General features: G+C 40.8%; 2 protein-coding genes across 2 annotated transcripts; both read right to left on the minus strand.

The window, feature by feature from the left end:
- Positions 1-1,008: 1,008 nt before the first annotated feature.
- Positions 1,009-4,350, minus strand: FREY1 (Frey regulator of sperm-oocyte fusion 1). The gene is made up of 3 exons (XM_063289661.1): positions 4,071-4,350; positions 2,446-2,519; positions 1,009-1,428 (listed from the first exon to the last, which is right to left on the minus strand). Exons 1-3 carry the CDS (start codon positions 4,337-4,339, stop codon positions 1,292-1,294), a joined length of 480 nt encoding a protein of 159 aa, XP_063145731.1. The 5' UTR covers positions 4,340-4,350; the 3' UTR covers positions 1,009-1,291.
- Positions 4,351-7,865: 3,515 nt separating this feature from the next.
- Positions 7,866-22,541, minus strand: PEX16 (peroxisomal biogenesis factor 16). Its single transcript, XM_063289660.1, has 11 exons — positions 22,386-22,541; positions 20,357-20,392; positions 17,752-17,828; positions 16,021-16,154; positions 15,452-15,552; positions 13,135-13,215; positions 12,836-12,988; positions 11,395-11,467; positions 10,651-10,770; positions 9,131-9,195; positions 7,866-8,286 (listed from the first exon to the last, which is right to left on the minus strand). Exons 1-11 carry the CDS (start codon positions 22,519-22,521, stop codon positions 8,228-8,230), a joined length of 1,035 nt encoding a protein of 344 aa, XP_063145730.1. The 5' UTR covers positions 22,522-22,541; the 3' UTR covers positions 7,866-8,227.
- Between the last annotated feature and the right edge of the window lie 126 nt (positions 22,542-22,667).

The raw sequence follows: 22,667 nt of genomic DNA on the forward strand, positions 1-22,667 counted from the left end.
TTTTTGCAGTTCTCTTTTTTCCTGCATGTTTTTTTCAAGATTTATATCCTGCATTTCCTCTAGGAGAAGGAGCATAGTACTTCCTTCTCCAAGTTTATCCTTGCCCTGTGAGATAGGATAGGCTGTGAGATGGACTGACCTGCACTCATCCAATGAGCTTTGTAGCTGAATGCACATTTGAACCTGTATCTCTTCGGTCCTAGTACCTTCCCACTTCTGCTGAGGCCACCATTCCCCATACCTTTGGGCTAGAGTGACTACAATGAACCAGGCCAAGTGTTTTTTTTTTTTATTATGTATAATGTGAAGGGGCCTGTTTTTGTGTGTTCGTGTCAAAGATGTTAGAGCTTACCATCATGTTCTGCCATTCCATAGACACCAGAAATCTGCTTCAATAGTTATATTCTCACATTCTCTTAAAGAATTTTAAGAAGTTGGAATTTAGGAACCTGAATCAGCTTTACAACAACACCCTTCTCTAACCTGCCAGTTGTTACTCCAGCCAAATATATACAGTAATTACCTGCTAGGAAGGTGTGCTCTAAAATGCACTTAGAGGGGTTTGGGTCTGCACTTTTTTTTTTTAATCCATTCAGTCGTGTCTGGTTCTCAGAGACTGCCTGGACAAGTCCCTGCGGTTTTCTTGGCAAGGTTTTTCGGAAGTGGTTTGCCATTGCCTTCTGCCTGGGGCTGAGAGAAAGTGACTGGCCCAAGGTCACCCAGCTGGCTTACATAAATGAATGGCACTAGAAAGAGAGAAGGTCTTTTGAGAACTATATCTATTTAATAACCAAATTGTAAACTATGAAAATCTGTTCATAATACTAGCTTTTTATATGAATTAGAATTCTAATGTGAGGTAGAACCCAAAGACAGAATCATGGATACATGGGAAAGAAAATTTGGATTACCAGAGTGCTCATGATAGAGGTAAAAATAGTCATGGCACTGAAAACTGTATTGGGCACTTATTCTTCACTACACAGCCTCAACTTTGGCAGTCTTATCTCCAGCCAGTAGTCAAAAGTTTCCAAATATTATTTAGCATCATGGGAATTAAAAGCATGAAAGGAAAGCTAAGAATCTCCAAGTGCCAATTTCAGCTTAAAATACTGTGCTTATAGTAGGGATGCATAGGATGCACCGAGCTGTATGGATAGTTTCTAGAATGGGTGTGAACCAGCAAAGGATGATGGGGAGCATCGCCTTCATTATGAGGTGCTCTGTGTGTGTGGCTGTTCTATCAGCCAAGGCAAGGCTATGCAAAAAGGGATGTTTCTCTTGTTGCTTTTTAAAGGACGTCATCGTAATAATACTCTTCAAAATTGGGTTCATCCCTCTTGCTTTTATGTGCTCTTTGCAGTGTTTCTGATTCCTTACGTTGTTTCCGTATCTGCAACTTGGGATGGTGTGGCCTAAGGCCATAATCTGTGAAAACAGAACCTTGTGAGATATTGCAGCGGCAGGAACAGGAAAGATCATTATGATGAATATACATCTCCAGAGATTAAAAGGCACTAAGCCACACAGGTGTAGACCCCAATTCAATCCTCTTTGGGTTCCAGGGGAGACACCAACTTCCACAGCTGCTTCTTTTTGTAATGGATTGGTTGACTGGTCAACTGATTGACATGGAGAGTGCAAAGCCCTGCAAATAATGAGTCCATTAATGCATGCATTGGAAAGTGTAATTGGAAGGACTCAGTTCTTGTACTTCTGTAGCCTGCCTGCCTGCCAGGGAATTCTTTTCCCAGGGGAACCCTGCCTCCTTGCTTCCATGCCTCATGTTATGTTCTTAGGGTATTGAACAGTTACCACACTGATCCCCACAGCCAATCCTTTTCTCAAACTCTTAGATTGTGGCTGTATCTTGGCTGCACAAATCTAGACCACTAGAAGGCAACCAAGAGAGATGGGAGAAATCCCCCTTTGCTGCCACATGGGGTTGATAGGTCAAACAGACTCACAGTTTCAAAGACAAAAGAAAAAAAAAGACAAAAATGGTAATGCATGGAGTAACCAGGGTCCTGTGTGCCAATTGGAGGCAGCTTTTCATATGTGTTTAAGCCAGTGTTTCTCAATCTCAGAAACTTTAAGATGTGTGGACTTCAATTCCCAGAATTCCCCCAGATAGAATGGGAATTGAAGTCCACAAAGTTGCTGAGATTGAGAAACCCTAGTTTAAGCTGTATGAACAGCAGTATAAAAGCAGACCCATTCCTAATATGCAGCATGGGCACATTGTGGGGGCAGTAGCATGATTTCCTGCAGGTTCCAGGACAGGAGGGGAGCACAGCAAAACAGCTGTGTGGATGTGGCCCTCAGCCCTGGGGCAGCTTAGCTGCAATGCCACTGCTGGTTAATGTGAAAGATGTTGTAGCAATGTGCCTTTACACAGCCATGCCTTATGCCAGGAAATAGGAACTAGACTTAGTATGTGCATACCATCCACTAAGCCAAAGTGTTTCTGCTGTAGCTCCAGAGGTGCGATGAATCCTTCTGGGACAGATCGACTGAATCTGCCATAGGAAAGCACAAGATCAGGAAGGGCTGCTATTAGGGCTTAAAGCCCTGATGTTTGTTTAAAAAACAAATCCATGCAGGGCAATTCCCTCATTCTTTTGACAAATCTTCTCATGGGCAGATAGCCAAAGAACTAAATCCTAAATTGCTCTTTTAACAGTAGTTATAATAAATCCTCCATAGCTATGTGACATAACTTGAAGCTCATAAATATATTAAAATGCTGTAAAAATCCAATAAATCAAAACTCTAGATCATCAATATACTTAATTAACATATTCCAACCCTAATCCTCCTTATATTGGTATTAGACATAGGGGTCTGAAGGAACAAATCCTTTACAGGAAATAATCTTATGTTCCTCTCGTCAGAGGCGTGCCTGGTCACAAGCTTCTATGCAACAATCACTTCCTAGGTCAGGACCTGTAAATACAATGTTCTCTACAGTGTGGGATCACACTGGCCCTCCTTCAACTTGAGTGTTTATTGCAGGTGCACTTTGGAATGCACTTGTATTCTGCCTGAATGTGACTGATTCAAGCCTGCATGTAGAATTAATGCATGGAACTAAGTTGCTGTAATAATCCTTAATCTTTGTAGATAATCCCTGAAAATGAAATTATTTCTATTTTTTAAAATATGAAGTTAGTCTCTAACTTATTATGCAGTTCCTATATCATTTTCCTTTCTATTCCAATCTCTTTGTTAAGAGGCCAAAAATACAAAACATCTAGTCCATGGTCTAAATTGTTCTAGGAAGATGTGCTTCCTTCAAATTTCATACTCCATGATTGCATCAGTCCCAATATTAGTCAGTAAACATTTATGAAGAAGCATTTTCTACGCGCTACAGAGTGATTAAAAGATAAGAGCGTTCTTGTATGCAAGATCACAATGTCATAGATATAATGGAAGATGAAAATAAAATAGGAAGAAAAAAAGAAACACTGGTGATGAACAAACGATGAAATGTCCCATCCCGAAATATGCTGGTAACTGTATAAAATTTATTAAAGACAATGTTGGGTAATGAGCATTTTATATTATCTGTGGTTGTCACTATGTCTCACACCTCTCCTTGAGATACTCAAGTATGCAGTGACATCATGTAATTGCAACTTTCTCAAACAGAGTCTTATCTCAGGGTGTTTGGTGGGGAAAATATTAAACCCCCACACAAAACCTACCACTGAAATTTAACAGGCATATCATGCCTCAATTCTCTCATCCCAGTCATAGATGAGGCTCTTGAGTCTTTTCTTACAAAATAGCGATTAATTTCAGTTAATTAAATAATTAATCAATTCTTTGAATTCTTCCTTCCCTCGGTTTTTCCTGAAACTGAGCTTAAACATACAATGAAATTGCGAAGTTTTCTTCTGTCAATGCTAAAAAGAGTAAAATATTCCTGAAAATGTGAATGGGGAAGCTGGCACCAACACATGTTTTTCAAGCCAGATGGCCCTCAATGATCCTTTTCTATCGTAACTATGGATAAATATCAGGTACATAGGATCAATGCTGAAGCATGAACACGCAATTGTTACCTTAGAAGACTTTGCACAGGCAGTAATTTCTGCATCAGAAGTAACAGGATCAAGAATACCATCCAGCCTACAAAGCCAAGCCCAGTTTGGTGTATCTTCCTCTCCTTGGTAGAACTGAATGCAGCATTCAAAGGCCACAGCGTTGTCACAAAGGCACAGAACGCATGGCAGTGCTGAGTTCCATGTACTGGGCAGTGAACAGAGGTCAATTTAAGAACAAAAAGCAGACATCCACTCCCACACAAAACTCGATACTGCTTCAGCTGCATGGCTGAAGTCCATTTTAGAGAAACATACTTTGTTCCACATGCCACAGTTGCCCATCCTTCTCTCCATTAATTGTTTGATCTTTGCAACTTTTGCTTGATTTGGGTACCCTCTGATCCATCTCCCATTTTCCATCCATAAACATGTTTTGAAAGGCTGCAGAGATTACCATACAAAGCAGGCTTCCCAACTTTTAAAGAAATATTCCTGCAAATTTAATAACACCAGAGACCTGTGAAGGAAGAGAAGTTCTGTAAAAGAAGATTTACCATTATGACAGGGTCAGCCTGTGAAAGGTGATATTGTACTTACTGAATCCTTCTCCCCAGTACAGTAATTAATGGCATAAGCACCATAACAAACCATTCCAAACCATATATGAATATTCGTAAGTCAACAGTTTTCAGAATTTATAATCCAGCATTACTGTTCCAATTTCTGCCCCATAGTCAGCTGTAATATACTTCAATTACTGTGCAGGAAATCTGTTTAAAATGGTGCCTGAACACCGTTTTATTTAGGAACAAAAGACATGTCTTCCAGTAAGGCAGAATACATCTTCACTGCTGACTGCTGACACCGAGATGTTCAAGTGCATCATTCAATACATGTCCAGACACATGGATAGAAAAAAGGATTAGATCATTTGACCATATGAAAATTCTCTTCAATGAATGTAGGCGACTTCAACCCCACTCTGTAGCAGTTGATAGGCATTTAAAGCTTCTGTTCTGAAAGGATGTCAGTTGGTTTTGCTAGAAAAATGTCAGCCCTTCCTAATCTGGGTGTCCTGGAAATGTGTTAATTTCAACCCGTAGAAACCTTGTCTATGGTCCTGCTGGCTGAGGAATTCTGGGAATAGAGATCCATACATGTGCAGTAGCACTAAGTGTGGGGAAGGATGACTTATGGCATCCCTCATGAGGTACTTGCATAAGATGAAGACATGCCATTATCCACATAAATATAGCATCATCTGACTCAGAACACACTGATGCAAAAATGCACACACATGGTGACATCATGATGCCAATCCTACCAATGCATATTTGTCTTGACAACTGACGCAAATATGTAAATAATGGGATGATGCACCTTTTGTCATTTCCTCCCTGCTGCAGTTACCCATATATGAATCTAAGTAGAGCAAGAGGTAATGGCCCATCTAACCAGCATTCTGTTCTCATTGTGGACAGCCAAATGTCAATGGAGCACAGCAGCAGGAGTACAGGAATCTCCTCCCACTCATGTTCTCCTGCAATAAGTATCAAGAGGGACACTGCTCTAATAGTAGAGATATATAGCCATCATGGTAAACAGCCACTGATAACCTTATTCTTGATTATCTACAGATCAGGCAATAAATCCCTGTGTTTTATTTTTATGCAGCCTATTTGAGTCCATTTCATTTTTGATTTCCTACTTGTTTAGGATCTGGAGTTAGGATCTGGAGTATTGTTGAAGAACTGAACTTAGCTGGTGAACTAACAGAAACGTGCTTCCCATTAATATAGACATTTGACTACTACAGTATGTACAACTATAGTCTACATAGTATTCTTTATAGTATATAGGCTCTCTACAGAGTGCTTCCCTTGAAAAATGTTTGGAAACTATGGTTACTACAAAATCTGCCAGTCTAATAACATTGCACCATGCACCATGTAGCATTAAGTCTTGAAGCAACTACATGGCATTGTTTCTTAGCCCAATTTAAGATGCTAGTTTCAATATACACACCCCTAAAATATGCATTTGAGGATCTGGATATGGGATATCCTCCCATAGAAGTCTGTCCATCACTTATCTTTATCTGAAGCTCTGTAACATGCCCTATCTCATTACGTTGTTAAGATGATGCAAAAGATCCCTTTAAGCAGAAAGTCTAGGTTGATTCAACTCCCACTGAACCTTAGACAGGAAGTCAAGCTATTCTGTGGAGTCCTTGGTGTTCTCTGAGCCTGGTTTTCTTGCAGATGTTTCATTACCCGATTAGGTGACATCTTCAGTGCAAGCTATTCAGTGCAAGCTGTTCAAGCTATTCTGTTCTGCCTTTAATGGATTTTAATAATATTTGGCTTGTTTTAAAGAACTGTTTTTAATTTTGTTGAGACTTCGCTGTTATTGTCTAAATTTATACATTACTTTGAGCATCCTAACAGGATGAAAAATGAATGCTTTTCATAATAATAATAAGTCTCTGTTACAAACTTGGAGAAGGAGAGATGGAGAAAACTAAAAAAAGCAAATCAGTGGTAACAGAAATGATTCATTTTGGAGCCATCAAATATGGCCATAACTTCCATCATTCCTAGCCAAAGAGCACATCCAACAGGTGACCAAGCTACTTACCATTTCATACACTGATCTAAAGAGTCCTTGCTGAGGAGTTGTTAATAGTAACTGGATCTACCAATTACAAGGAAAATAAGATAGACTAGAATTTAACCCTATAAGATGTGTAGACTAGCAAACTTTACAAGATGTGGAAACTCCCATGCATCAGATTTTACTAAGCTTACTAAAAACTGTAGCAACCAGGCTATGATAAAGGACTGTTTTCTATTCCTTTGTCAGATACAAAGAGATAATTGCCATCTTTTTAAAATAAGTAATATTTACTGCAAACAGAAGATTCTCTGTACTGTTTACTGAAAGCTTAGGGTGATTTGGATTATCTAAAATCGCAGTAATCTCCCTTAAAATCACTCAACCTGTGGCATATCAGTAAAAGCAGCTTTCACAATGAACTGAGTAGGAATACAGTTCTACATCATGAGTAGAGGCACAGGAACGGTTAGGGCAATTAGGTACTTGGCAACTCCTTGTTAGGGCACCCACTATATTTAACCTAAGCCTCATCTCTGGTCCCATTACATTTCATTTACAGCAAACCTAACAACCAACTGGCCAACTGACCAATTTGCCAAGGTCTTTCACCCCATTGGTCAGCTACTCAGACCCTGGCTTTGCTCCAAAGCCTTGCAACACACAAGATGGGAAAATACTATTTTTAAGGGGAAGATTAAATTCCTTTAAAAGACAGCATTTTAAGGGAAGAGCAGGAACTGTGGCAGATTGACAGAGAAGAAAGACAAGAAGCCACAGCATCTGGTGTTACAAGTTCCAGCTGAGTGGCATATGGACCACTAAGACGATGCCAAGGGAAAAGCACAGGATACACTTAGTTGCTGCTTAAGGGGTAGTCCGTTCCTTCTAATCACAACCTTGTGTTGGACACATATAGGAACGTGGCCCTTAACAGAAGGAGGGAGACAAAGGCACCTCGGTTTTCATAAAGACTAGGGACAACTTATTTTTGAACTTGGGGATGAGCCTATAATTAAAGGAGGTGGCAAGGGAGGGCTTTTGCTGAGTTTCCATTTCTTCAGAAACGAGACAGCACAATCAGTTCAACCTTTCACCCATTCGTCCGTCTCCTGGCGTTGCTTGAAATTCTTCTGCTTCCCATCGGGTTACTTCCTGTGCTTCATGCCTGAACATTCCAGAGACCAGACCAATTAGCCCAAAGGCACTGCAGACCCCTGGCTTTATTAATCCACAACTGTACAAAATGCTTACAAAAGAGTTCCGCCCCCCCCGCCCCAAGCCCCATGCTTTGAAACCAATTATGACTGAATAGAAAAGGAAACAGCATACACATTTTAAGCCCAGTCTTCGCAGTACTCACAGGAAGGCATTTTTTAAAAAAAGAGTCAGAGGAAGCATTATTCTTCTTCCTAAAACCATTAACACAAGCCATAGGGAGATGTGTTGCTGCCCTTTTGTTCCAAATCCCGTGGCTGCTTTCCTCTACATAAAGTCATTCTGTCAGCACAAGCTTTCAGCTGGATTCTCCTCAAACGGTAACAGCCCAAGCTGAAGCCAGATCAGCCCCAATTGTAGAAATAAATTTTCTGCCAGGCTGGCAAGTAATCCATCAAAGGTCCTGAAATTGAGGGGGAAAAACAGGGAGAGAGATTTTAAAGCAACAAATTGCTAAGTGGATTTCCAAAATTTGCATCCATGATGCCCTTCCCTCCCAGAGTCCATAAGTCATCCTGTAGAGGAAAAAGTCACCAGAGGGTATGTTTAGGCAAGAACCCTGACAACAGAAGAAAAGAGGGCAAACTGAAGTGAGTTACCTGAGTACTAAATAAATACACAAGAGCACTTCTTAATCCCATAAACCAAATCAGTCCACAGTGCAGGCTGGCAGGTGATGTGATGGGAATATCAGGGAAGGCATACAGCCTGACCACAGCCCTAAGCTAACAGGTCCTGCTACCCAGCCTAATTTTTTGACAAAAGTAATAGCTGGGGGGGGGGGGGGAATCCCTGAATGCAATGCATTGATCTTATTCATGTAACTGTCTGCATTTCTAGATATTGCATGGAATTTTCCAGCTGCCAGATCCAAAACCATTGAGCCTCCTGGCTGCAGAGGTGTTAGCATGATAATGGCAGAGAAGGTTTTGCAAAGATACCAGGCATCTTCCTCTAAGCAAGCCTGAAGAAACAAGTCCAATGTTTCAATGTCAACACAACACTGTGAGGAGCTGACCAGAGACTCTGGGGAGACATGTCAGATTCCTCAGTGGCAACATCAAACAAGCTTGACTTTTCCAACCTTGCCTTCACCTGTGGGCATTTCAACTGCTCCTCATTTAAGCATAGGATAAAGAGAGATTCTTCAGACAAACATACAGAGAGGATGGGACTCCATCCTCATGATTTCCTTCACTGATAACAGCTGTCTGTGAAAAAAACAAACATAGCCGGCTTCTACTTACGAGTCACTAGGCCAACGCCAGGGACATAATCTGCCAACAGGCGCAGAAGAAAGAGGATCCTGCCCCTACAAGAGCAGATGGAGAAAAAGAGGGAAAAGAGGTTAGTGGCTTCTTTCCCAACAACAAATGGTCCCTTGACCACAGCAAGCTCACCAATTTCAAGGGTCTCTACATTCTGCCTTGGCCAGGGATTCTCAAACCATGGCTCCCTAAAATAATAAATGCTTGTGCAAGATCCCATGAAGTATCATAGTTATAACAGTGCTAATAATAACAACAGGGGCATCAGTAGCTGCTGGAAGAACTAAATGTTCTCCAGCTGGGGCAGGAAAGGGTTGCACTGCGCTCCAAAACTTCAGTACACCTGATTCCCAACACATGAAGTAAGGTGGTTGGAGATGATGGGGTTTGAACTCCCCAACACACCTTAAATAAGTTGACTGGGAGGAAAGCTGCTGTAGAAACTTCACTCCTGGACAGGCCAACTAACCTCTGATGTTGTGGCAGCTGGCAAGGCTGTCCTGAAAAGCAGCAGCACATATTATCAGCCTGTGTCCCACTGGACACAAATGCCCCCTGAGGGAGAGGTGGCCAGGGTTTCTGCTCTCCTGGATGTGGTTCTTTCCTGTCAGGTTCCTGCTTCAAAATGTCCCACTTCCTTTAAGGAGAGCCTTCAAGCAGGGAGCAGGGGAGGAGGATGAGGAAAGTGTCTTGGAGGGGAAAAGGCAAAGGAAGGAGTGACTGAAAGAAGATGGAAAATGACACAAGGGAATGAGGCAGATTTGGAGGCTGGGAACCTGCCACTTGCCACTCCTCTGCATTCCCTGGTCAGTCCTAGTAGGTTCAAGCCACAGTGACTCCTGGAATAGGTCTTAGGGAGGCCCTTCTAATCCCTAAGGACACATATGTGGACCCCGCCATGGGAGAAAGCAAAGTGACTTTCTGAAGCAGGGACTGGATGCCCTTTGCCTTGAGAGAAAGGCAGCTGGGTTGGCTTTGGGAACCTCTCAGGTGTCTAAAGAGCCCTGCCACTTCTATGGCCAGCAACGGGAAAGAGTTTGGGAGGAGAGTGCCCAGCATTGGAGGAAGGAGCTGAAGTGCCAAGGCACAGGGAGGATGGAGCTTCTCCTGGTGCATCTGGCATCCAACCCTCTGGTGAGGTGCAGATGGAGCATGTGGTGGCTGCTCCTTCTACCCTAAGACCTCATGCTTGCAATGGCAGAGGAAGCAGCTGTGTGAGTGCATTGTCTTTACTAGTGGCTACCCAAAGTGGGGAGCTTGGGGCCAGGTTCTGTTCCCAACCATGAGAAGGTGCCCAAGGATGGCCTCCTTCCTTCTTGTCTTCCCCAGAATAGGAACTCTATAGATACAGTGTTCCTTGCTCGCCTAGCTTCTGATACTTCTGGCTGCCCAAAAATGTGTGATCTCAATTTGAGAAACCTTGGCTTAGGCAGAAATTGGTTTCCTGTATATTTCCTTAAATGGATCGTGAAGAGGACTTTTGTTTCTGGCAAACTTACTCAGAGTATCTGTCATAGAAGGGAGATCTCAATAAATAATACAGCAGCAGAACAGTCCGGCGTTTCAGCTCCATTCGTTCACGTTTGTTGAGATCTTTCTTATCACTCAATAAACTCAAGCTATGAGGGAAAAATGCAAGGAAATTCAAAGGTATTATATATGATTGTGGGCATTCTGGCCCAATCACTCTCATATTTTCAAGAAGAGAGCCTTTCTTCCATTCCCAGTTAATAGCTTGAAAGCAACAAGGCCACAAGCCTTGCTGTTGGATCTAAAACCTTCCTTCTAATTTTGTATAGTTCAAAACATATTTTGCTATTTGTAGGTTTCAAGAATAGGTTCTGATAATGAAAGTTTCAGAGCTACAAATTAAGGCAGTTTCCATCTTCTCAAAAATATAAGAAAGAAACAAAAGAAAAAAGAAAAAAGCTGCATTTAGCTCTCACTCTGTCTGCTTTTAGAAGAGCAGCTAAGTAGCATGTCCTTCATCACACTTTTAATTATTAAGTTTAGAATTAAGAACATTTATATTCTGTATTTTATTTAGCTACCTTGAGCACTTGCTTGAAAAGAAGAATGGGATTTAAATTGAATAAACACAGTTCTCCAGCCTCTCAGAGAGGTGCAGCTTCCCCTCTCTCAGCTGGGACCAAAGGTACCATTAAGTGGAAATGAAAATGTATGATGTAAAACAAGAAGAGATAAAAAAAAACTTAATCAGGATTGTTTTTCTCCAAACTGACCTTGCAACATCCAGGATGCCTGATAGAAGCCAAGGTTTCCAAGATTTTCGTCCCCACACCCCTAGACTTAATACTTCAGACAAACGTTAAGGAACAAGGAAGCAAGAGGTAAACTTATGGCAACAGAACCACCTACAGAAATCTCAAATCCAGGCTGACTACAGGAGCAAAATTATAACAGGAGTTAAGTTAAACAAAATAACAGAAGAAATTGAGGGGAGCAGATTGGATGAAAATAAATGGAGAGGTACTATGGAACAAAAAAATCCTGAACAAATTAGGGGGGAAAAGTCCAATTCCCTTTTGCTGACCCCCCCCCCAACTATTTTCATTTTTTTTCCCCACTAAAAAAATTAAGAGACACTGAAAAAAATCCTATGAATTATTTTCTCTTCTGAATGATATTTTTGAAAGAGAAGGTGTTGCTCATTCAAACTCTATGAGAGACTTTTTTTTTTACTTAAGACACCTACAGGATTAGTCCTAAGCAAATTTTGTCCTGAGTGAAGACTACCATCAGCCTCTCCATTGCCAGTGGTCAGATCTGCAATGCTGCCAAGTTGCATGGCATGTATGAATTTGTCTAGCAGTGTAACCTCCATTGCAGCTGGAAATACTGTTAAAGAAGCCATTTTCTTTCTCCTGCTACATGAATTCAGTAGGATTTAGTCTCAACGAAAAGTAGGTAAGACCTCAGTCTTCCTGCTTATTTCCCTCACTCGCTCACTGAAGAGGGTATGCACGACAAACACCAGGATGCCAGGCCCATCCTGGCATTGCCTTCAATTTGGTGCCAGGCAAAGCACCCCGCTTGCCCAGCCCCAAGACCTGAACGTAGTATATGACTGATGGGTTCAGCGTTTTCAAAGAATATAGAGAGTGTAGCTAAAATTGAAACATACCACTAATTCATAATACTACAGTATGTCTGTATAAGGCTACTTCTCTATAACAGAAATCCCCAGTTTCTATTTGCCTTGTTTGGCTTTTTCAATTTTCCAGGATGCAAATATATGTACATGTATTTAATAATTAATTAATTAACGTAAGATACGTGTTCCTTCCTAGCATAGGCTGCAGCAGCTCCTATAGCTTGGGCCATATTCTTAATTTTGCTTGTAATTGGTTAACATATGTGACCTTTGTTCATCAGGGAGACAGCTCCACCAAAGAGAATGGAAGTTATTTCTCAATGAGCATATACAAGATCCTTTTATGTAAATCTATCCTAAAATACGGTTTAAAAATATCTAAATTGATACAACCATTTTATTCCTCATAGCTTCACAATGTAATACCTCTAATAGTGACTGAAACAAAATCTAGAACCTGCCTGGAAATAAACACCCTTCTGAACTAGGACAATTTATACTAAGGCTGTAGCTCCCTCTAGTGGTACACAGAACAGACTGCAAGATCCACTGAAGCCAGAATAGGATACAGTGCAACAATGGACGGGTAACGAAGATGGACTCAGCAAGGGTCTCCTGGATGCTCAAAAGTGTTGGTGGCTGGTTGCTCTCCGCTGCTCTTCGGTTCTGCTTTTCCTCTCGTTGCTGAGGTTCACCCCAATGTCTAAAGGGCAGGGAAGGGGCTGAAATTAAGATAAAAGTATGGCCTTGCATGGATATTTATCAGCAACCAGCAAGATGTTTGGCCAGAAAAAGTCATCAGTGGCCAATAGTTTGCATAGCCTTCTAAAAAGCTACATCAGAAAAAGCAAGCTAGAATGATACTTACTGCTTTCGAGAGACCTCACTACACGACTAGAGCGCTTCCCCACGAAGATCTGCTCTTTCCCTACCAAGCTGGCTTCCAGGGCTATCAAAAGACAGTAAGTAAGGCCACAATCAGAGCAGGGCACAATCTTCCCAAGTGCACTGAGTTTGATTAGGTAATACAATCACTCCCCAGTAAAGAATAGGGATGGGGATGGACTTCCGGTAGGGACATGGTGGACTGAACAGCTGTGCCCGTGGGCTTAGTGGGCAGGGCTGACAACGTGGCAGTTTTTTTGGGGGGGCTCAGGTAGGTTTTCTGAAGCCCAGGAGTGTTTTTTCAGAAAAAGGAAAACACCTGGAATCTCCCCATCTGCCCTCTGGATGACTGCTTGCAGCCAGAAGATTGCAAACAGTGTTTCATGTTCGACTCGTAAGAGCTAGCAGGGAGGCAGGGACATCATCATTTTCCAAGCCACGCTATAGCCTTAAAGGGACATTAAGACTGGCCACCCCATTTCTAAACCACCAAATTTGTTTTTTTTTTAAAGTATGGGTACCCTAAGAGAGGCTTTCTTCAGCTAGGAGAAGCTGGTTCTCTTAGTGCTTACCGTTATTTTTGGGATTACTTTTATAAAAATTCTTTTTTAAGTTTTGGATTTCGTTCTCCTTCCAAATATTGAGGAGGATTGCGAGTAAACAATTGTCTTCTGGTTATTATTTTTGTACTAAATTTGAAAATATTAGCGTTTTCCTACATCTTGAATCGGCTGATTTGAACTTTCAGCTTTCTGCTTCTACTTTCCCTTGGGAACTGTCTGTTTATCTCATTCTCACTTGGTGTAAACCTATTCTGGAATTCTTTCGTATCTTTGGCTTTTGCTGGTTAAGCTCCTAGGGGGCGCCATAATCTACTGTGTGAGACATGGAAGATCTTAAACAGAATTTTTCTGACTTCCACCAAGATTTTAAACAGATTCTTTCTGACTCCTATCAAGCTTTTAGGCAAGACATTCAGGACATTGTGGAAAATATAAGGTCTGAAATGTGTCACCTGGTTGAGGATGTCATGGATGAAACTGAGAAATTTAACAGTGATAGAAATGTTTCTTCTAAGAGTGAGATGAGGATTTCTATTGAGATTATTGCTATTATTATTTATTTAATTTTTATCCCGCCTTTATTATTTTTATAAATAACTCAAGGCAGCAGATGCTGGATGATGATTGGATAATGGAGTTGGAGAAATTTAAGGGAGAGAGAGATCTGCAAGCAACAAGAGAAATTGACTTTCTGGTGGAATGCCATGAAAAAGAAGGGGTTATTATGTATAGGAAGTCTTCTGAAGAGAAGTTGGAATTTTTGAGGGGGCAGTTGGGTTGTTTGATTTTCCTAAAAAAGCTCTGTGCACATTGTGGGGATATGTAAGTGCTCTGGTTTATTTTGAAGAGGGATAAGGGTTTAAGAATATTTATCTGGATTGCTTTTAGGGTTTGGCTGATGTTATTTGTCTTTAAGGATTTGGATTAAGATGATTAGGGTAAAAATGCTTTGGTCTTCGGTTTATTAACATTAAGATTATTAAAATTGTTGTACTATTAAGTACAATGGCAGACAATTCATGTGCTGCTCAACCTTTCCAGTATGTCTGCTTTGAAGAATGGGACACTAGAAGTCCTCCCTGTCTATGCTGCAAAAAAAGAATTCCAAGGCAACCTCTCTGTGGGCTTAGCCAGAGTGCGTAGTATACAAATACGAGAAATAAACACAAATATACAGTCCTAGGCTATTTATTTAGAAATTGCTCACAGGAATCCCCTTAGCCACTTGCTCTCATTTTCAGTTGGTGGAATCTTTTCTCCTCAAAAGGGGATGGCAAAGTAGAGTTGGAAGTGCTTAACCATATACAAAGGAGTCTGTGAGAACGCAGCTAGGGTTACTTTTTCAGAGCACTGAGGTTCAGCTCCTGAGGTCAGACTTGTCTTTTGGGTGACTGAACAGAACTGCTCTAATGGCATTTTATTCCAAATTGATCTCACCATAAGTCCTTTTCTTTCTTTCTAAACTTTCCCCCAAATGAAGAATACATGATAGCAAAAAGGTAGAAGAATGATCCCTTCAATACCCAAGTCCTTGCATACGCACAAATGAATGCACTTATTTCAGGCCTGAACACAGCATCGGTGGAAGTGAATGCAGAGTAAGAAACGCACAAAATATTTTTTGCTGATATTATCCAAGTGAGGAAGGCTGGAGGACACAACAATAATTCAACAGCATCCAGAAGATCCTCCGTTACCCTTGATTATGCTGATTAACCTAAATTGCTTCTGACTCACCTTTCTGATGCAGTGATTGTCTCCTGTCTAGTGGTACAATGGGAGGAGAGGTCTGGATGCCAGCTTTGTACCAGAGTAAGAGCAGGAGGCGCAAAATGGCTCTGTGGGTAAAAGCAAGGCATGGTTGTAAGCAACGAAGGCACACTGAGTGCTGCAATTTCACAATCAAGATGTTAAAGGAGCACACAAAGCTGTTGGCAGACACTTCCAACATCTTTGCATCTGTGGTCCTTTTTGAAAAACGTTTGGGGATGACATGGACGTGTAAGAAGATTTGGAGGCTTCTATAAAATCAGTCACTTACCATGCAGAATAGTTTGCACACTATTTGAACACAAATAAAAATTAAATAGATTTGACGAGAGTGCTAACTTATTCTGAACTTACTCTAAAAACCATGAACGTGTAGCTTATATTACATGTGCCATACAACCACTCTATTCCACTTGAATTACAGATGCTTAGGATCCACCAGTAAAAAGGCCCTGTTTCTATTGTTTGCCAATCAAATGCATTTCGATAAGGGGCCAAACAGCCCTTGATTCCCCATCTCCATGTTCAACACTCACTTGGTTAACTGGATGAGGACAATAGTGGCCCACCGGCCATTCTCACCCCACATCTTGGCAGTTCCCATCTCGGCAAAGACCTCCATGCATTCGAGAACACTCAGCCATGCTAGCAGTTTCTGCTGGGAAAGTGACTATAAAGAAAGAGGCAGGCAAGCCTGTGAGATGACTCAATATGGCTAGCTTCAATGTACAGTAAAACCCTGATTCTTCTTTTAATTCCCAGTAGGGTTGGAATCCAACACTGCATGCACCAGTTTTCTGCATCTGTAAACCCACTGATCACTAGGGGTAATAGACAGAGACGGTTAGCAGATAGACTCTGCATATCTATGTCCTTTCCTTGTTGGAAAAAGTCATTTGTATATCTCTCTGAAACATGCCTCCTATTGGTTAGACTGATATTCTCAGGGCCCTAATCCCTTCTTTCGTATTTCTTCCCATTCTCTGACCTGTGTAGTTGCTCTCTTTCACAGTGGAGGAGAGCACACGATAGGTTCTTAGCTGTAGACAGACTTAAGTAACTATCATAATGCTATTTTCTTAATAAAGCTTCCTTTCATGCTAACATCAGACTCAGCAATTCTTATAAAAGTTAGCCCCTTAACTTTACTGTTTCTCTTTCCACACATTCTTTCTGCTATATAAAGACAACTGTGGTGAGGACTGAGAGGTGTAATGTGTCCAACACTTCCGTACAAAGGCAATCAGGTGATCTGCTGGGGATGCACATGGGTCTTTCAACTTTAACCACTTGTGTTCAATTTGACTCATCCCATTTCAACCACCTGACAGCATCAGAAATCTCCACGCCACAGCTTCGTTGCAGGGGGCGTGGAGAGGTTCTCACAGGGACAGGTAATATTTGGGGAGCTGTATCTCTGCACGCCGCAGATTCCTCTGTCCCCACCAGCCAATCTGCTGCTTAATATTGGTGCATTCTTACTGTCAGTGGCCTAAAGGAGGAGGGCAGTGATTTTGAGCCCTTTCGCAAGGAGGAAAAGAGAAGCCATAAACTTCATTTTTCCTCCCATCAAAGAACGGCAGTACCACTGCTTTCTCATTGCCATTTGTCTCCAAGCAGATCCCCTCCACATCTTCTCTCATTAGTCTAAGTCAGGCCTGTGCAACACACAGCCCACCAAAGACCCCCTGTGCAGTCCACTGGTGTTTTTTAAAAAAGGCAATACATTCACCGCCACCCCAAAAGATGCACTGCCGAGCACCTCCCACACCTCCAGGCCTCGTCACCACCACAAACTCCAGTGCCGCCGCCACTCCGCTAGCTGCCAAACAGCTGACTGGCCCACCAGGTATTCCTTTATGGCTCGCAATGGTTTTTAAATTATCAATATGGCCCTTTCCCCTCTATAAGTTGTGCAGGCCTGCTCTAAGCCCATGAGGATTTGGGCCTCATTATTTTCCCCCTTACTTCAATGAAGAAAGAAAAAGAAGAAATGACACAAAGAGCATTGCAGAAGATCAGGGAGAATACTGTGTACATCAGGAAAAGAAAGGGGTGGGTTTTGAATACCCCTCACAGCATAAACCAAAAGTATTCCTGAATGCTAATGTAATTTTCATCATACGTCATGCTAAATGTTGCAAGCCAAAAGGTCAACAGCCCAAAGTAAATTAAGGTAGACGTTTCAGATCCAAAGTATCAACATAGCAAAATGCAAGAGAGAAACTGCCCAAAATAACTTCCTTTGGCCCACAAAAGATTCTTACCCCTGGAAGAGATTGTTGCAGCTCCTTTCGAAGAATCCAGTCGTTGAGTAGCACCAGCAGACTGGAGGCAGAATACACTGAGAAAAGGAAGATGGGATTTGGGGAGGGGGGCGGTATAATAAAAAAGATTAAAAAGCTACTGTTTATGAACAGGAAAAGCAGATAGCTGACTTACAAATACTTTATTTCAAACCCTAGATTGTATTTAAACCAGTTATTGTTGTCACTTCTGCAATTCTTCCCAACTATGAGTCTTCATCAGGTGTGCATAAACAGACAATATTTTGGCTTTCTTCCATAGGCTCCAAGCAAAGGAACAGAGTGCATTAATTCACAACTCCCTTTCAAAATGGCCATACTTTTGCTAAAATGTTTTGAGATGCAAGACTATAAACATTTCTGAAATGGCATCTGTAGGCAAATTGCAATCTCAAGCAAAATCCTGACCCCTCAGAACCTTGCTGGAATTTCAAGAAAGACTAAGTATGTTGTGGAACATATTTCACCAGGTTTATAGGAATAACTAAAGAGCCATAGACTGTGACCTTGATATTTCAAGCGTTAAATCTGCTAGCAGCTCACTTCTCTGCCTCTCTCTATGAGGAGAAGAATATTATATAGACATGAAAGAAGGTCTTCTTATTGTGGCACCTATTTATGGGACACTGGTCCCAGTCTGGGCCAAATTAGTGCAATGCTGGTTGCATTACATTTGTTATACTGTTCGCTGTATTTTTTAATTGATTATATCCAAGCCTGAGAACTATTAACACAGATCAGATATAAATAGGCTAAGAAATGAAAAGAAAAATCAATAATGCAACCGTCTTGAAACAATAAAAATACTAACAGAAATTTTAAAGATATGTCTCATGATATTTGATAAATAATAATATGTTTAATACTTGTAAAATTTACCATGAAAAACAAAATCCATAAACCACAGAATTTAGGCCACGAAACCCAGACTGATGATCTTCAAAAATAATATTTCTCGCTATTTTATTTTAAGCATTTTCTCAGTGACAATGTGAATTTCTTAAGAGTCCTGCTGAATTAAATAAGTATTTTATTAAACAGCTGGTTAACCTCATCTGACCTTGGAAGCTAAGTAGGACTAGGTCTGGTTAATACTTGGATGAAAAACCTCCAGGATATATCAGAGTTATAGGCTAGACTGGGAAGTCAAAAAACATCCTGGAAGGAAAAAGGACAAACCACTACCATACAATGAGACTATATTCATATAGTCACCGGGGTCAAACTTGACTCAAAGGATTTATTTTTTTAGTCCATAGATAATTTATTTAAGACAGCCTTCTCCACAATGGTGCTCTTAAGATGTGTTGGAGTACAATATTTATCAACTTTGATCAGTATGATCTATAGTCATACAAACTGGGAATGAGGGAGCCCTAGTATCATATAAAGAACCCCAATGTTTACAATTCAAATTGTGCTACCAAATATCAACACTGAAATAGCTGGATTTTTGTAGTAGGTGTTTTGACCAGTATGGTGTTTGGGGTATACGTTAAAAGCAGAAATGAGAGTCAATTTGGCCATCTCAGCAAGTTCTATCATCTTTACCAACTATTCCTCCATTGTGGGTAGTACTGAATCTTTCCATCTTTGTGCATATAATAATCTCACTGCAGTTATCAAGTATAAAAACAAAGTTCCATGACTTTTTTCCAACTGTATGTCCATCAGTCCCAAAAGAAAAGCCTTTGGTTTCTACTGTATATTAATCTTTAAAATCCTCTGAAACAGGGTAAGTATTTGAATCCAAAATTTTCTGGCTTTTTTACACATCCACCAAACATGATAAAATGTCCCATCTTGTTGTTCACACTTCCAATATAAATTTCTCTTTGATCAGAGAAAAGACAATATCTAAGCCTATTGCTGACTGGACAGCCCTTACAGACTTTTTGTGTGAAACAGAAAAAAATGAACTTATAATTTATGGTTTTGATGATTAGATAGATTATAAAAAAAGAGAGTTATGTTGTAACCATAAAGCAAGAGGTAATTTTATAGTTGTACTTATAACTGCTGTAAAGTAGATCGGAAGCTACTTCTTTGTATCTTTTTTCTTTTTCTGCTATTTTCTTTTTTTTTTCTTGTACTTTTAGCTCTTTCTTTGATTTCTTTTCTCTTTTTTCCTTTTTCTCACTCTAGTTTCTTTTAGTTTTTATCTTCTTTATTAAAGTTTTTAGTACACATACATACATACATACATACATATATAGAAAGTGGAAATGAGACCACTCTGCCTCCCAGAAGTCTCCTGCTATCATTTCCACTTTAATGTTTTCGCAGAGAGGGAAATTGACCCGCCAAAAGTTACATCAAATTTTAGCAACGTGATCTCAGGGTGCTGGAGGCGCATGGACCCTGTGGCCAACCTAGCTGTGAGCTAGAACTCCGTTTCTCAAGTCAAAATCTATATTCTACATTAAAACCTTTAGAAGTTACCTAATAACCAGGGATATGCAATAAGCATTTATCTTTCTTTTCCCCTAAAGTAATCCCACATGGACTTCTGAGAGAACTCAATGATACTTACTATTTTAGAACCTGACAGCAACCTTCTACTTACCCAGTTCGGACAGTTCATGAGAGTCAGAAAATCGACCTGTAAAAATAAGTACAGATGAAACCTGAGCCACTATTCATACATTCCTGAGAACAGTTAACGCAGCAGTTTTGAGGGAGTAGCTGTGAAACTACAGTTACACAATGAAGCCAGTGTATTGCACAACCGCCCCAGAGATTTAAATCTCCCACATCTAACCTGAATTATATATACTCTTAACTAATTCAAAGTAGTACAACCAGTTCATCTACAATGGGAAACATCTATTTTCCATAGGCTGGTAACAGATGAGTTGTTCATGCTTTCCTTTCTGCCATAATATTTTTGAAGTGTAGGTCTTAGGATTTACACTGCACCTAACATTTATTATATAACATATAATAAAGACAGTATGGATCAATATAATCAGAAGTAGTTTAAAAGCAATGGTTTCCTTGATGAACAATGACCAAAGAACTCATGGCATTAATTTTTTTTCTTGTTCAGATTCACCTGTGTTCTAAAAAGGACCCTCTCCCCCTGTATTAAATTATCTATAATTTACTTCTTCTTTCAGCCCTGTTTTGTATCTATCCCACCATCAACATTAGGTACTGCCTTCTCTGTAGCAGCACCTTGACTTTGGAATTTGTTCTACAAAAGATTTTTAAAATGTACCAGTTTTACATATTTACTGTTAAATATGAACTGGTTGCAACTGTCTAAAGAAAAGGCCTGGATACTTTGCTGAGTAGTTAAAGAGGAGGAAAATCTTGTTTGCATTCTTAGGATAGAGGGGGGAAACAAAATAAAATAGCAAGAGTCATAATACTTTTGCATACATTAATGGTACTCTCACATCAGGAATATTATGTACAGTTCTATTTTTTTTAATCTGTTCAATCATGTCTGATCTTCGGAGACTGCCTGGACGAGTCTCTGAAGTCTTCTTGGCTACTATACTATAAGGCCAACATTTTGAAGTTATTTCACTTGATGTTTATTGTTTGAGGGGGAGAGTAAGCAAGTGGGACCATAATAAAAATTATAAAATAATAACAGGCACATATCAAGTAGACATATTATGTATTTTCCACCTGCACCTCAAAGTAATAGAGCTTAGTAGTCACACAGAAGCCAGTTGGCAGTAAAGTCCAGATAAACAGCAGCAGTTTTTCAAACAATGCACAGTTTATGGACTTTGCTGACACTCAGATGGATTTCTAAAAAGCTGCTTAAGGCAATACAAGAATTGTAAGTAGAGTTAATCATAATAAAGACAACCTCCTTGTTCAAAAGCCACGTACTTCAAAATATTAGATAATGGAACAATGAATGGGAAGGATCTTGATTTCATAATCTTCTGAATGAAGTGCTGCTCAGATTGACTCTGGTTTAATCTAGGAGGACCCTTCATGTGCAATGGAAAGAAACTAAACCTGAAGGCTGTGACCACAGTCATTTAGAGACCAGACCTGTCCAGCAGCACCAAGCACACTCCTTCCAAATAGATTGTGAAATTAGAGATTGAAACTTGCAGTTTCCACAGCACTGAGCTGCAGGCATTTAACAAGTCCGTAATAGCAGAGGACAGAGTGAAAAAGAGTACCTAAAATCGAGATCAAGCCCTGTAACTGATTAAAACGAAAAGTATTTTAAAAAGAGCAGAAAATCCTTCCCCAAATCACTGCTCCAAATCCAGGGCCAATCGAAAGATTTAAGACAAGGACCGCAGTACTGTATTTTTCTGTTGACTGTCACTGCCACCTTTTGTCCAGGCAAGCTTGCTGTGCATTTTTAAAAACACCACAGGGAGAAATCCAACAGGTAAAGCTTTCTCCAGCACTGGAATTCCACGATTAAAAAAGCTTCACCTGCCAGACTTTTGCCTGTTATCGAGCTGTTAGAAATGCTGAGCTTGAGCCCTATCTGGGGTGCGAGGGGAGCAAAACGCAAGCTCAGCAACCTTTTCGTACGACACCCTGCGGCTACTGTGCAGAAAGCTTCCCCGAGCATCTGCATTTGCTTTCAGGCTCCTGCCCGTCCCTCCTACCTGGCAGCAAGTAAGAGAGGGCGCGCACGGTGCTCTCCAGCTGAGCAGTGGCCGCCGGATGCCGCCTCACGTAGTCCTGATACCGGTAACACAAATGCCGCAGCTTCCCTGCCACCCCCGGCGCCGATCCAGCCATGGCTGCCGCGGAAGATCGACGTACGCACACCCCCCTATTGCGCCTGCGCACAAACTTCCGGTTTGTACTTTGCTGCCAGACATACACCCCGCCCCCCCCTCCTGGACCTGCTCGGCGTTCTACCTCTGCGCCTGCGTAACACCTGC

The sequence above is a fragment of the Candoia aspera genome, chromosome 1 (assembly GCF_035149785.1).
Source record: "Candoia aspera isolate rCanAsp1 chromosome 1, rCanAsp1.hap2, whole genome shotgun sequence".
NCBI lineage: Eukaryota > Metazoa > Chordata > Lepidosauria > Squamata > Boidae > Candoia > Candoia aspera.

Excerpts from the sequence above, each read along its gene's own strand:
- FREY1 (XM_063289661.1), bottom strand. The coding sequence starts at position 4,339 with ATGCAGCTGAAGCAGTATCGAGTTTTGTGTGGGAGTGGATGTCTGCTT. Across the intron at positions 2,520-4,070 it reads CCTGTGCAAAGTCTTCTAAG|ATTCAGTCGATCTGTCCCAG; the intron begins GTAACAATTGCG and ends TTCCTATGGCAG. Across the intron at positions 1,429-2,445 it reads ACACTTTGGCTTAGTGGATG|ATTATGGCCTTAGGCCACAC; the intron begins GTATGCACATAC and ends CTGTTTTCACAG.
- PEX16 (XM_063289660.1), bottom strand. The coding sequence starts at position 22,521 with ATGGCTGGATCGGCGCCGGGGGTGGCAGGGAAGCTGCGGCATTTGTGT. Across the intron at positions 20,393-22,385 it reads CCTCTCTTACTTGCTGCCAG|GTCGATTTTCTGACTCTCAT; the intron begins GTAGGAGGGACG and ends TTATTTTTACAG. Across the intron at positions 11,468-12,835 it reads TACCCGTCCATTGTTGCACT|TATTAAGTCTAGGGGTGTGG; the intron begins GTATCCTATTCT and ends GTTTGTCTGAAG.